General features: G+C 44.8%; 1 protein-coding gene across 7 annotated transcripts in view; it reads left to right on the top strand.

Moving 5' to 3' along the window:
- Nucleotides 1–424: 424 nt before the first annotated feature.
- Nucleotides 425–14,636, top strand: part of KDM2A (lysine demethylase 2A) — a 79,189-nt gene continuing 64,977 nt past the window's right edge. Inside the window, exons 1-3 of one of the 7 annotated variants that reach the window (XM_059722456.1) lie at nucleotides 425–479; nucleotides 961–988; nucleotides 2,877–2,981. In XM_059722456.1, the coding sequence (XP_059578439.1) occupies nucleotides 2,940–2,981 (42 nt within the window). In that variant the 5' untranslated portion in view covers nucleotides 425–479; nucleotides 961–988; nucleotides 2,877–2,939. Of the gene's footprint in view, nucleotides 526–960; nucleotides 989–2,876; nucleotides 2,982–8,647; nucleotides 8,751–9,188; nucleotides 9,298–14,636 lie in introns of those variants that run through there. The other 6 variants (XM_059722455.1, XM_006260090.4, XM_059722457.1 and 3 more) reach the window with 6 other exon arrangements.

The raw sequence follows: 14,636 nt of genomic DNA on the forward strand, positions 1-14,636 counted from the left end.
CGCTTTCAGGGGCCAGATGTTGCAAAAACTGTCACTTCTGTCAGCACCCCAGTGTTTTTTGAAACATTGAAGTTTAAAGCTTTCAAGGCTGGGCTCGCCTTGGGAGCCATGCTCTGCACCCGAGCGCACCCTCAGAAGCACCCCAGGGTGCCCCCGCACCCCGCTTGAGACTCTGCAACCCAGCCCTACCCCCCCTCCCAGCAGCCAACGCGCATGCGCACAGCAGCACTAAGCGGCCGCGGGTGGGAACACCGGGCGGCACCGTGCGCCTGCGTCGCAGCTCTGGCAGGCGGGACGCGGTGGGATTGACCCCCGCGCCTGCGAACTAATGCGCATGCGCCTCGGCGAATCGGAGCAGGGGCGCGCGGCGCGCGTGCGCAGTGCGCGCGTCGGGAGAGGGTGGTGGGGTGGGCCGTACGGGCGGGGGAGCCGGAGGGGGCCGCGGCCGCGCAGGCGCAGTGTGGCGGCCGAGTCAGTGTGTATGTGAGACTGTGACGGGTTCAAAATGGCGGCAGCTGCTCCTGTGTGAGGAGGGGACCCGCACCGGGCGGGGGGCACCGGGGGCGCGGGGCGCGCGGCGGCGGCGGCGGTGGGGGGCGGCGGCCCGGCCCGGCTCAGCCCGGTCCTGCCCGCCCGGGGCCCCGGCGCCCCGCGGGAGCGGGCAGCGGGGCGAGCCGGGGGCGCCGGGCGGGGGCCGGGGTCCGCGCGGGGCCGGGGCCGGGGCCGGGCACGTCCCCGCCAGGAGCCGCCTGCCCCGCGGGGGCCCAGGCCCGCCACACCTGGGCAGAGACGGCACGGGTGCCTGGGACCGCGGACCCCCCGCCCCCGCTCCCGGGACTTGCCTCCTCCTGGCCACTGAGGATCCTCCGAGGCGAAGACGGCCACGCGTGGGATCTAATTTTTTTTTTCTTCCTTCCTCCCCTCTCTTGTATTTTCTGCCTTTTTTTTCCCCGTCCCTAGAAGAGGACAAAGGAAAAGAAGAGACCTGGTGAGAGGCTCGAGTGATTGCATTTTATGTTGTTTTATTCCTTTCCCCTTGTATCCTTGTGTCCCTTCCCCCCCCCCCCAACTGCTTTGGCCAATCGTGAGGAGCCTGGTGACCTGCCCTCGCCAATGCTCGGGGTCTCCCTCCTCCTCAGCCCCTCTCAAGTTTATGTAACTCTGTAAACCAGGCATTTGGTTCTGGCTTCCAACCAGGCGCCCGCGGCTCGCCTTTGCTCCTGTTTGCCTTTCTCTGAAGGGATGAGCTGGGATTTGTACATGGGGGGTTGTTTAATCTCCCTGGGTTGCATAGCTTTTATTCATTACGGGGGGGTTTCAAAACAGTCTTTTTAGGAAGGTGGAACGGGGCACCCAGTGTGTCGCGAAGAGCTGGCTCAGTGTTTTGAGTTGGGAGCACAAGCCCATGGGATTTCTTTCCCACCCCCTTATTGCTTGTAGATATCAAGCATAAGATGGGTGGGGAGAGAGGGGTCCTCCTGGGCTCTGCAGAGATGCGGTTAAAATTCTTTCATCAGCTTTCTCTCACCCTTCTGATTTAGTAATTGATGCAATTTAAAGTGAGGTCCTTGTTGCTAGTGGGTGCTGGTTGACAGGTCCCTAGAGACTGAGGTCCTGAATGCGGTCCCAGATCAACAGGGCTGCTGCCACTTGTCTGTCTCTCTCGTGCAAACCAGGCCAGCTTCCTCTCTGCCCTTGCCTAAGATTTCCTCTGGGGAGGAGGGGTGGGGTGTGAAGTCTCTGTGGCTAGTTGGGATCTTGGCTTCTCTGATGAGGAGCCTGCTGGGGTATGGGCTTGTGAGGCAACAGCTGCACAATGAAGCTTACCAAGTGTTGTGGCATTGTGTTGCAAGTTACTAGTGTCCTGATAGCTTGATTGTACACGTGCTAAACTTTGTTGGAGGACCATGTTTAAGCTGCTTACAATGATGCTAGCCATAGCAGCGGTGGAAGTCTTGGAGTTGACAAGCAGTAGTGCTTTAGACACTTTGTGATATAACCTCGCACATGATGGGTAGAGAAGAGTTAGTAATAACAGACATCAGTCGTGGCTTGACCTCTGTATGTGGTAGAACTACTTTCTTTTGCTGAGTAGTGGGAGGTTTCCCAGAAAGCATGTAGGATAGCAGAAACCATACAACTTTGTTGCAGACCTTAATTTCTATAAGGGTTCATCCTGTCCAGTATAAAACAAAAATCATGCCGGGCTGTTGCATGTTCTTGGCACTTTGTGTTATAATATTTTGCCACAGCATGGCAAGTGTCAAGATCTTGAGTGTTTGAGTGTACCCACATCGGATCAGTCATGCCAACCATAGTGATGTTGAAACACTTGTAGGAGAGCTCCGGCTGATGAGTGGCAACTGTGTGTTTGGTGGGGGGAGGTGTTGCAGGAATAGAGACTTTGAATTGGGGCAGCTGGAAGGAGCCACAGTTCTAGCTGCCTGGAGGCATAGCTTGTTCCATGATTTTGCTGGCTTGGGTTTTCAGAATGGAGCCTTAGATCACCTAGGGAAAGCAGGCTGCAACCCTGCTGCCACCAAATAGGTTTAAATATAGATGTGTAACTAGCATGGCTTGAGACCTGACTTAACTGTCAGTGATGCTGGTGAATGTGAAGTGCGAAGGCCTTTCTCTGAACTTAAATCACTTCATGCAGCCTGTCAAACAGTCAGATCAAAGTTAGAACTCTAGGTTCATTGCTAGGCACCTGAGGCTGAGTTGGTAACAGAGTTAAGGTGAAAGGATTAGTCCATTGTATTCCCTCACCCATTGTACATGGCATTGCATAGTGTTACAGAATCATTCCTAAGTGAATGGAAGTTTAAAGGAGAGTTTATCATGTGTGCCATTATTATTCCTTACGTTTTTTAAAGGAGGAAGAGGAAGAAGACAGCAGCCCTGGAGTATCTTTCTCGCTCTCTTCGGAAGAGTCAGAGATGGAGCCTGAGGAAGAGAGAATTCGTTACAGCCAAAGACTGGTCAGTACATTTTTCCTTGCCTGTCACATTTGGTGTTGGTCTTCAGGTAATTAAGGCTTTATGTTAGGAGCAGACTTAGTGCCCTATGGAGTGATGAGGCTTAGTGGCTTCAAGCGTCCTCGCTGTGATCTTATGTCATTAAGGGCTGTAGAGAGAAGTTAGAAACAAAGTTATTATTACCCTTCCTGGATTTAGTTATCTGAGTTTCAAAAAAAGAAAAAAGAAGCTGCTTTGAGATGCTTGTGGACAGAAATAGGCTGGTTTAGATGTCAGTTGTGATGCAGCTGCCTCTCCGAGTGGTATTTAGGGCAAACAGGAAAGGGTATTGAAAAGCTGTGTTATGGTACTCTGGGATAGCTTTGTGTTGGTCTTACATTGGCGTAGTACTGACTTGAATATACTTCTGAATCTGAGGAAAAACTGGCTTCGCTCTTTCAGTTTGAAGTTGTGTGTTTGTATGCATCTTCCTTTTTTTTTTTTTCTTTTTTTAAATAAGTGCTGCTACTCTCTTAAGGAGAGTCTGAGATTATATTAATGGTGTCTCTGAGTGGGATAGAGTTGCTGTAATGGGAAGAAGAATAGAAAACTTGTTGTCTTAAAATTAATTTCACTACTTGGGAAAAGTATTGTTAGCTAGTGGAGGGAAGCAAGTTCAGGCTGCTCTGGATAGTATGATACTTCAAGTTGTGATGGAGTTTCCCTGAGTCATTCTTGATCTTTCTCTTACCCCTAAGCCTCAATGTTTTTGGCTGTTATTGTTAACTCATCCTTTAATGCTATGAAACAAAATCATCTAAGGTGGAGTGGTTTGTTTATATCTGAGTTTAAGTTTCCTAGAGATAGAAAACGTGTGTGTGTGTGTGTGTGTGTGTGTGTGGTCAATTTTCTTGCTGTCTCAGTTGCTGCTCTATTCCTTATCTGCCTATAGAGAAGTCATGGGGGAACTGTAAATGGTGCTCATCTTTATAAAGGTGGGCTAGAAATGGAAGTCTTCTGAGTAATCAGTTTTACTTCAAAAAGAAGAAAACCCATACGTACCCTACTTCAGTGATGAAGTTTGAAGACAGTTTATGACAACAAAGTGATATGAACTGACTGAACAGCGGCATTGAATTAGAAGCTGGAAACACTGGGATGGGCATGATGAAGTAGGGTTGAATCTGGTCTAGGTTCTATATCCCACATTGTCCACTGTCTTCCTGTGACTTTTGGTAAATCATGTAGGACTTGTCTGTACTTTAGAGCTTTTGCTGGCATAGCAGAGCCCATAACTGAAGATATAGCATTTGCTGTCAGAACAGGTTTTTCTGACAACATCGTTACAGCATCTCCCTAGACAGCACGTTCAAAGCAAAGAAAAGTTGTCTTTTGTCCGTGTAGTTGTGCCCACACCATGGGACCTACTGCCATAGCTGGGATCTACTGTTTGCTGGGTGTTAAAAAAACTTTAGGCCCCTGAAGCTGGTATATACTGACAACTTCATAGTGTAGAGCAGGTCTGTGTATTCTTTTTACTGCAACAACTTCCAATTTACCATGGTACTGTGGCCCTGTTAGTCTTCTCTTCCACATCTTCTCTATCCAGGTTGCGTATAAACCTAAATATTACCAACAATTAAAGATAGTAAAACAATGTGAGCACTAGAGTCAATGCCTCATTGAAATGAATGGTCTGGATGATTCATTCTCCATGTTATTCATCAGGCCATGGCAGACTCAAAAAGACAGTACTTCATCAGTTAACTCTCCACACATCTCACCAGTGTAGTCTCAGTAAATCTGATGGTAAAAAGCTTTCCCAGATGCATGCTCTGATTCTGAGGTATTTGAATGTCATGTTCTTCATGGTAGTCTAAGAGTAATGTTGTAGATGTGATGGTTCATTAATTATATGAGAAGCCAGGATTTCTTATGTTGGTATCTTTTATTGAACTATGTAGCTGGTAAAGCTTTTGCATGAAGAGCATTATGTCTTACATTCAAACTCATCAACCCTGTGAGCCAGGCACTTTATTATGTCTGCCTTAAAATTCCAGTGGAAGAAAGCAGGTAGTCCTTCTTAGCACACATGGGACAGGTGCGCACAACAGGCTTGTTGGCATGGCTTTGGTTAGATATGTAGCAATGTGTGATTTTTTTTTTTTTTTTTTTCTTTGTAATCAGTATAGTGGTGCTGGCAAAAACCACTAGAGTGAACTCAACCTGTATCAGCTAAGCCATGCTTTTGTTGGTATATGTTGTTTGCAGTGGTGAGACTGAATTTACTGTCCAAAGCAGTGTTTTGTTGATACAGGCTGCATGCACATCCATTAGCACTTTGCAAGTGCAGTATACTAGCACAGATATATCCTTAAAGCCTTTTCAGTGATGTCCTGGACTTAACACCCCAGGCATGTCTTGAATGAGGGTGTCTTGAGCACTTCCTTTCTTGGTGTTCAGGGCCTTAGAGCTTGTCTAAACACTACTTTGGCTTTCATTTAACTAAGGCCCTTTTCACTGGTTTTATATTGGTGCAACTGTTTCAGTTAGAGGCTTTTTTTTAAATTAAAATGATGCGCTGGTACAGCTGGTGTGGATGTAGTTTTATTGCTACAAAGTTTGTTTTATGCCAGTATAAGTGCCTCCCTAACAGACTGCATTCACACTAATCGGGTTGCACTCCTTAACTAAACTGTTAGAATATAAACAGCAAAGCTCACATGTAGTCAGATATGCAATAAAAAAAGGATATTGTAGTAAGGAAATTAGTACAAACTCCCGGTATAAATGCAGTTACATGGATATAATGGTCTTCATACTGGTCTGGTTTGTTTCCACCTGAAACACTCAAATGCGTGTAGAAGTTGTGTGTGCAGGCAAACACTTAAAGACAGAAAGAAGTAGGGAAACCAGCCTACTGGCTGTATACAAGAGGAAACTAACTCGTACCATTTATGAAATGAGAACTTGGCTAACAACTTAAATGGCAAGGATATTGGGAGCCCACCCCCTCTAAGTAATGAAGGACAGTGTTGTCCTAGTCGGCTGCTGTTGGTGGCTTTCTACTAAGTTTGTTCATTACTGTTCCTCAGTAGTATAATGGAATGTTTCAGAGTTGGAAAAGTTTTAGGTGTTGACTTTTACCTATGGGGGGCCAAATCTATAGGCCATACTATTGAGAAGTGAAATGGAGTATAGTGTCTCATGTCCTGGACCCTGATTTCAGTCCAGCCCCACATCAGTAATGATTTAATTATTCTCATGTGAGGCTGTTCAGTATTTAGTGGGAACTAGGTTGATGGTCTCAATTAGTTCATGCCACAGCTAGCACTGCTCAGTATTTCCAGCAAAGGTCAAGGACTGAAGGGTTCTTGGAGATTCAGTTCTCAGTTTGCCACTCCTGCCAGCATAGCCCTGCAATCCAGTGTTTTTGCTGTCAAAGGCCACACTTAATTTGTTCTATTTGGACTCCATTTTCAAGAAGATTACATGACAAAATGTTCGACTGAACATGTGTCTAGGATATATGAATTAAAACCTTTCAGGAAGCCATCTGGCAAGACACTGTGCTTTGTCATTGCATCAGAACAGTGATCCAACTAGTTGAGGACCATGTCTTAGTGAGTGGCTGATACATGGTGCTTTAGTGGAAAATAATATCTTAACTCATCATGCACTCAGCTGCTTGTACAGTGCCATGCAAGGGGAGGAAGAGTTCAGGACCCTTCTGATCATCTCGCTCTTGAGGCACTAGACTTCGTTATCCCCACAGAGCTGGAAATCGATTTATCAAAACGTCTTGCACTCGCACAGTTGCGCTGGTCTCCTCCCTATCTGCCTTCTGATTGATGAGTTCTAGAGCGTGCCTGACTTGCCACCCTGGAGTGATTTTTTTTTTTTGCTATCTGCTGCCCATATTCTTAAAGTTTAGAATTGTCAGTCTTAATTTTTTCTTTTTGGAGCCTTGTCATTCCTGTCCAGTCAAACCAAGAATCTCACCTTCCCAGATAGAAGCATGATTAGATTGAGTCATAAAGACTCTCCTAAAGAAAGTTGGTGCAGAAGTAATTTTGTGCTAGTGAATGACTGACAGCAGTAAGAAGGAAACAAGGCCAGTCACTTCTCAGCAACTTTAACATCAGAAAGAGTATCTAATGCTAATTGTGGGTGAATGTAATGGTATGGACAGATTCCACTAGAAACATAAGAATTGTCCTGCATATATGCTGTAGATTGCCAGACAACTGTTGACTGGGTGCATGTGCATTTAGTAATAGTACAGGTTGGAATTAGAACCAAAATGTATGGGTCTCTTTCTGTTTGCCTTCCTTGAGCAATTTAAGGACATCATAGATATGTGTGAGTTTTGTTTGTTTGTTTTTTTAAATGTATCCTACCCTCCATTTCCTGAGAGGACTTTAAAAGTACTTGCCATTTACTTATTATTTGAGATTTGGAGGGAGACTAGGGATTCACTAACTAAAATGGTGCCACAAACATTCAGTAGCAAAGTTAAGAGCTGGAAATGAAAAGTAGCAACTTTGTATCTAGCTAAAATAGCTTGGAAAATGAAGGAGGAGAGTGTAATCACTTAAAGTGTAGGGGTTTAGGTTGTAGCCGTGTTGGTCTAAGGACATCACTTAAAGTGGAAATTCTTCAGGTCCTGGGCTCTTTAAAGTCCATTGGCTATGGTGGTAACATTATCTAAGTTGGTCTCTGAGTGCGCTCCCTCATCAGGGCTTCTGAGCGCTATGTGAAAAAATACAGCCATTCAGATTATTATACCCTGCTCATTGAGGGCCACTAGCTGGTCCATCCAGCTAAAAAGAGTACTTTTTACTGAACTGCTTCCTCAGACTCTTGGCAGTATCCCATGGAAGCACTGGCTTGGCCTAGCTTCCAGTTACATCCCTGTGTTGTGCCTCCTTTCCCCCCACCTCCCCAAGCAAAGATGAAACCTTCTGTAAACAGTGATAAACAGGCATGTTTTTACAAGCTTAGTGTCCACAATATCCCTCCAGGCATGAGTTCAGATGTACTTTACAATGCATAGAATGACAGGGGAAGGGAAAGTGTTCAACTGCAGTTCTTGATGCTGACCTCACGCTGTACGAAAGGTCATAGTCTGGGTTTTGAGGAAAAACTAGAGCATTTGGGGTGGGAAGGGAGGGGATATTGGGGCGGGGGGCTGTTCTGGAGAACTGTCCATTAGGTGTTTGGGCTTGAGGGGTGGGTGCAGAAGTAGAGGCCTGTGACCCACCCCTTTGTTCACAGCAACCAAAACAATGGGATTGTGAGGGTAGGCACTCCAATCAGGAGGCTCCAAATTGATTACATCTAGTCAAAGCATGAATTTCAGTGGCCCCTGACTTCTTAGCAGTGGGAATGTAGGGATGGTGATTGATTGATCACCATCATAGTGAACAGTCATTATGGTGATTAATCCCTTGTGTCCTTGATGATAATGTTCTGCATTGGCTTCTAGTAACTTGGCTGTTATCTAGTGCTCTTCATCTTCAGATCTCAAAGCACTTTACACAGGAGTTCTTCTTGGTAGTTTGCACTTCAGGCCTTGATTCCAGTTGCTCAAGTACTTGCACCTGTGAATACTTGGGGTGGGATTATGGAATGCATGCAGCTGTAGCTGTTTCAGGGTAGAAAATGCCATATACAGTCAAGTGAGAATCTGGAGGACTGCAGTCACTCCAGAGCTGCCTTGTAGTTTAGAAAAACACCTACTTTGTCAAATAATCTTAGAGGATTGGCCAACTTGATTTTCCAGCAAACTAGGTAAAGCCTCACTTTCCCAGCCTAGGGAGTTTGGCAGTTATGGTGGTTAATCTTCTCTCCTCAGTCTCTAGTAGGCTTCCAGCTCAGGTCACAAAAAAGTTCCTTAAAATTGTTGTGTTCTAAGAACCATATTCAGTGAGATTTGACCTTAAAGCTTTGTTTGGGGGGTGAAGGGTCATCTTAAGTGGAATCTAATAGCAATAGCTGTGTTTCCTTATAACATTCAAACTAGAATGAAAATGTTTTTAGTAAGCCATTCCCTACAGTATTTTCATAGAAACATTTTATCATTAGGCTTATCCATGCAAGAATCTGAAAATAAAATTGACTGGATTGTGTTCATTGTTGGCTAAGAAAAATGCAGGAGATAAATACCTCAAATATTTAAGGGAGTGATTTGCTTTTATTAGTTTAACACTTTTTTTTTTTCTTTAAAAACACTGACTGCCCCTTTAACGTGGTTTGGAGGCTGCAGTGCTGACTGAGCTGAAGAGAGGAGCAGTGAAGTAAATGAACATACCTGGGTGCCTATCAACAAAGTTCGCAAGTAGTATTGGTGTTTCCTGTTAATGAGCATGAATAGACTTTATGAGGTTAACATTGTTAGAGGTGGTACTAACTCTTTAGGATACCAGTTTCACCCCCCACTGTTCTTTTATTGTTTGCTAATCATTTCACTTGTCAGGAGCCTCACAACTGGGGTGTACACTTCAGGTAGTCCTCTGGGACAACTACTATATGCAGTGGGGCAGTGGCAAAATGTTCAAAGGAAAAACAAAAGCTGTTGCATCAGTTTGAATAAGATAGTCTTCTGTGAAAGTTTCTGGGGTGGGAGGAGGCAGTTGTTCTGCTACTGTTGAGGAAAGCTGTGAAATGCCTTATGCACAGAACAAGTTTGCTGATTCCAGGGAAGGAAACATCATGGATGAGCTCAATAGAGGGCTATAAAAGGGTAGTGTGAATTCCAAAAAAGCTAATTCAGTGGCCATTGTTGACCTTTCTGTTTATGGGGCTTTCAGACTTCTGCAGTCATTGTTTTGTTTAGTTTGATGGCTAAATCCTTTGATCATGTAGAAATGCCCAGATCTGTGCAAGGGAAGGAAGATCTCAGATTTGCCATGATCTCTGTGTGTACATTTCTGAGTTCTGCTGCATGGTGCATGTGCTCTGGAGTGCAGAAGCACAGCACACTAGCAGCCAGCTCCTGTTTAGTGGGGTAAGGTTTTGTCCTCCCCCACTCCCTTCTGCTAGGTGGTATGTGTGATGGCAATGAGATGAGTGTGTATTATGAATAAAACTGAATTTATACCAAGACAGCAGCATAGTTAAGATGGTGTTCTGGATCTCTAGAAACCTGAGATGTATTGAAAGCCTCTCCCATAGTTCATCCTCTTCCCTGCCCCACAACCCTAACTTTGGGCAAGTCACCACATCTCCATGGCTCAGCATCCCTATCCCTACCTAGCATTTATTATGGCTTCACAGAGAAATCTGCGATGCATTTATAAATCAGAAACCACCTCCACAATTGACTCCAACATCAGCAGAAATAATAACATCTAGATGGACCATGAAAACTGAACTCCCTACACCCTACAGATGTTAAATCTGCTTCAGGGTTGAGGTGTATTTGCTACCTGGTTTATATTCACTCGGAGAGTATGTGTTGATGCTACCAGCTTTGCATCTGCCCTGTGGATGAGGTACCCAGTCTGTTATGCTGGCTACACTAAGGGAATGTGCACACTCAAGTGGGGCTTATGTTGAGGCAGCTTAACCCTATGCTGTCTAGAAGGGAAGGAGGGATGGGCTTAGAAATTCTAGATTGGTTCCTACTCCAGATTTACCTTTAAGACCTAGCATCAGAGAGGGAAAAGAGAGATTGTGTTTTCCCTTTCTTTCTCCTCCCGTTCGTCCCTCTCTCCCCTAACAGCTGTCAGGATACCAGCATAACTTGCCCATAACACTTTTGTCAGTGCTTAAGATGATCCTGAAACCTGGGGACAAAATGTAGCGTGTGACTTCAGGCACAGATGTGAATAAGTAGCAGCAAAAGATGCTGAGTCAGCTCTGTGACCAAATATCTCTTTCCTCCATCTCTGAAGGGTTCTGCTTGTTCAAATTTCTTGCAGGTGTGCTCTGTAAGGAAGAGTAGAATATGCATTGCTTGTGCATTAGTGCTGTGTGTTTTTGTTGCTGTAGAAACAGTACTTGCAGTAAACAGTTTGAGCTTTCTGTCCAGGGACTTTGAATCTCAGTGGAAAGTCTAGGAACTTGGCTTAAACAAAGAAGCTGTATGAGATATGGTGAAGTAAAATCCACCACAAGTTTAAACCATATGGCAAGAGTTTGGGAGGCAAATAACCAGTGTAGTTAGCAGGAACTTCAAAAATAGGTCTCTCTAACACTTCAGCACAGGTGGTTAACCAGAGCTGCACCTCTACAGAGGTTAGGGTAGCTCTAGAGCATGATAAGTGTTACCTTTTTGTGCTGTAATGGAGCAAGGTGCAGACAGTTTTTACTCAAGTGTAGCTAGGAGAGGTCAGGTCAGGAGTGCAGTTATATCATTGACCTCTCTGAGCCACACTGCACTGAAAACTGCCTGCACCTAGTTTTCACTAACATTTTACAGTGTGATTAGTTAACATACATTAGCTATCACCTTGTTTAAAAACAAAAAAAAAACACCTTTGGAGAGGAGGACATAGCTCCAGAGAGAGTAATAATTGTCTGTGGCTTTTATCAGTTCTGCTTCTCGGGACTGGGAACAGACTGAAGAAATTATAGTTCTTAGCAGTCAGTGTCTTGAAAGTTTGGGTGAGGAGGCAGCCTGGTAGAAGGCCATAGATGAAGGATCAGGAACTTGCTGGATGGGACTGTTGCCTACAACAAGTCCTGATTTGCCCTACCTTCCTCAGTTCTCATGCACTCCCATGAAACTGCTTCCTGCTGCTGGTTTATTGGATGTGATCCTGGGAGTCAGAAGAGCTAGCGTTGAAAGGCATTAGCAGCCAGAAATAGAGAAGAGAGCTGCAAACGTAAAGTTTTTTTAATCCAATCCTCAAGCTACACTAGTATATGTACCTGTTTTCAGGTACATTACAAATGCTCATTAATTTTTCTTATACTTTTCTGAAGGAGCGAAGGGAAGCGCTTTCTGTATATCATCTAGCACTGGGAGGAACTATGGCATCTGTCGGATACTGCATTAATACCCTGTACAATACAGTGAAAAGGAACTTCCCCTTCAGAGACAGTGTGTAATTAGCCATCTTCCATGCAATGTGAATTGGATAAGGACACCTGAGGACATGTCTGTACTGCCTCCCTGCTAAACTCAGGATGCTGTTTTGAATTGAGCCCCATCTACTTACTCCCGTCCCACATGTGCCCGAGTCCAATATTTATACAGGGTTTATTAGTGTAGAAGGGACCTGCTGGGATATGCACCCAGAAGCCTTCTAAGTCTTCTATTCAGCTTGATTTTGGTATGCATGGAGTTGCAAGTTAGTGAGAGGGACTTGTCTCTTGACAACAGTTCCAAGCTCAGCTGGGACGTGATATAGATATGTTCACTTCAGCATTCCTTCTCATAATAAAATGAATCCTAGTTCCCTTTAACCACAGTGGTGAGAACCTTGGGGTCTCTTGCCTAAAGAGTAACATTGACTCAGCAGATACAGCAGCACTAACCCAAATTCTCTCCATACTTTTGATACCTGTCCACATGCTGTCCTAATCCAACTTCAATTTAGTTCCTGTGATGAGACAAATTCAGTGTAGTGAAATGACTACAGACTTCCACTGAGTTCTTAGTATGTCAGTGCCTTATGAGTACAGGTCCCAATTAATGCCAGTTTCAGTTTAAGTGCAGACTATTCCCCATGGGAGGATGTGATGTACAGAGTATGGGACTGCAGATTTTGCAATCCACCCATATAAAAGAACGTAATGAAGTCAAAGCAGCCATTAGTTGTCAAGCATGTGTGTTGTTGTTGGGTTTTTTTAATTCCCTTCCTAGTTTGCTCGGAGAAATTTATATATTTTCAATCTCTAGTTACACTCCTACCTAATGAAAAAACCTGACAAAATTGCCTCCTGTTAATCACCATCAAGTAGGCAGTGCATGTGCTGGAAAACTTTAGAAAGGAGAATCTTTGTCATATCTACTTTGGAAGAATGGAGTCTTAAAATCAAAGAGTCTCTTGTAATAGACTGCAAGCACCTGGGAGGATTTTTGCATTCTGAAACTTTTATCATAGGATTGTAAGAAAGCAGGGCTAGAAGGGGCCTCACAAGGTTATCTAGCCCAACCTCCTGCTCAAGGCAGGATTGTCCTTGACTATACCATCCCAGCCTAGTGTGTCTAATTTTTTCTTGAAAACTTTCAAGGATGAAGATTCCATAGTTCTTCTAAGTAGCCAGTTCCGATGTTTGTCCACACTTGGTCAGAAAATTCTTCCTAATCTCCTGCCTAAATTTCCCCTGCTGAAGCTTGAGACCATTTCCTCCAGTCTTGTCCCCTGCAGCCATGGAGAAAGCCCATCTCCTTCCTCTCTCTAATGACCCTTCAAGTACTGTTACCAAATCTCCCTTCAGTCTTTTCTTCTCCAGACTAAGTAATTCTAGCTCTTTCAGCCTTTCCTCATAAGTCATGCTTCCCAGGCCCCTTAATAATTTTTGTTGCTCTTTGCTAGATTCTTTGCAAACTGTCCTAATCTTTCTTCAAGTGTGGGATCCAAAACTGGACACGGTACTCCAGATGAGGCCTTGTCAGTGCTAAACAGGGTGGAAGAATAATTTCCCTTAACTTGCAAGTTACACTCCTGTTAATACAACTCAGCATACTGTTGACTTTTTCTGCAAGCAGAGCACACTGTTGGCTCATATTCTGCTCGTGGGCTACTGCAGGGGTGGGCAAAATGCAGCCCACGGGCCAGATGCGGCCTGCCAAGCCATTCTATCCAGCCCACAGGGCCCCTAAACAATTTAGAAAATGAATATTAATCTGCCCTGGGCTGCCTGTCATGCGGCCCTCAATGGCTTGCCAAAACTCAGTAAGCGGCCCTCCATCCAAAATAATTGCCCGCCCCTTGTCTACTGTAAGGCCCAAATCCTTCTTTGCAGTACTGCAACTTAGCCAGCTATTCCCCAGTCTGTATTTGTGCAGGCAGTTATTCCATCCCAAGTGCAGGACTGTGTACTTGTCCCTGTTGGAGCTCATCTGTTTGATTGTAGACCATTTTTCCAGTCTATTCAAGTCATTCTGAATCCTAGCCCTACCCTCCAGAGCGCAACTGTACCCAACTGGTGTTGTATGCAAATTTGCTGAGTATGCACTTGATCCCATCATCCAAATAATCAATAAAGATATTAAACAATACTGGACCCAGGACAGATCCCTGGGGAACCTCCCTTCATTCTTTCTCCCCAACCAGACATTGATGCTATTCATTAAGTGTGATGATCCGACCAGTTGCGGATCCACTTTGCAATACTTCCACCCAGTCTGTAATTGCTTAGTTTATTAATGAGTGTCATAGGAGATAGTGTCAAAAATGCTGCTAAAGTCAAGGCATATCACATTCATGGCCCTCGTCCCATCGATAGAGCCTGTCTCACCTTAACATAGAAGGAAATCAGGCTGGTCAGGCATAACTTGCTCTTGGTGAATCCATGCTGGCCCTTCTGGTTGCCTTTTTCTCCTCTAGGTGCTTCACTGTAAACTCCTTGAGGGCCAGTTCTGTTACCTTTCCAGGTATAGAGGTCAGGGTGACTGGTCTATAACTCCCCAGGTTTTCCTTCTTCCCTTTCTTAAAGAGGAGCATATTTGCCCTTTTTCAATCATTTGGGACCACACACATCCTCCCTGAGTTCTCAAAGAAG

The sequence above is a fragment of the Alligator mississippiensis genome, chromosome 2 (genome assembly GCF_030867095.1).
Source record: "Alligator mississippiensis isolate rAllMis1 chromosome 2, rAllMis1, whole genome shotgun sequence".
Taxonomy (NCBI): Eukaryota; Metazoa; Chordata; order Crocodylia; family Alligatoridae; genus Alligator; species Alligator mississippiensis.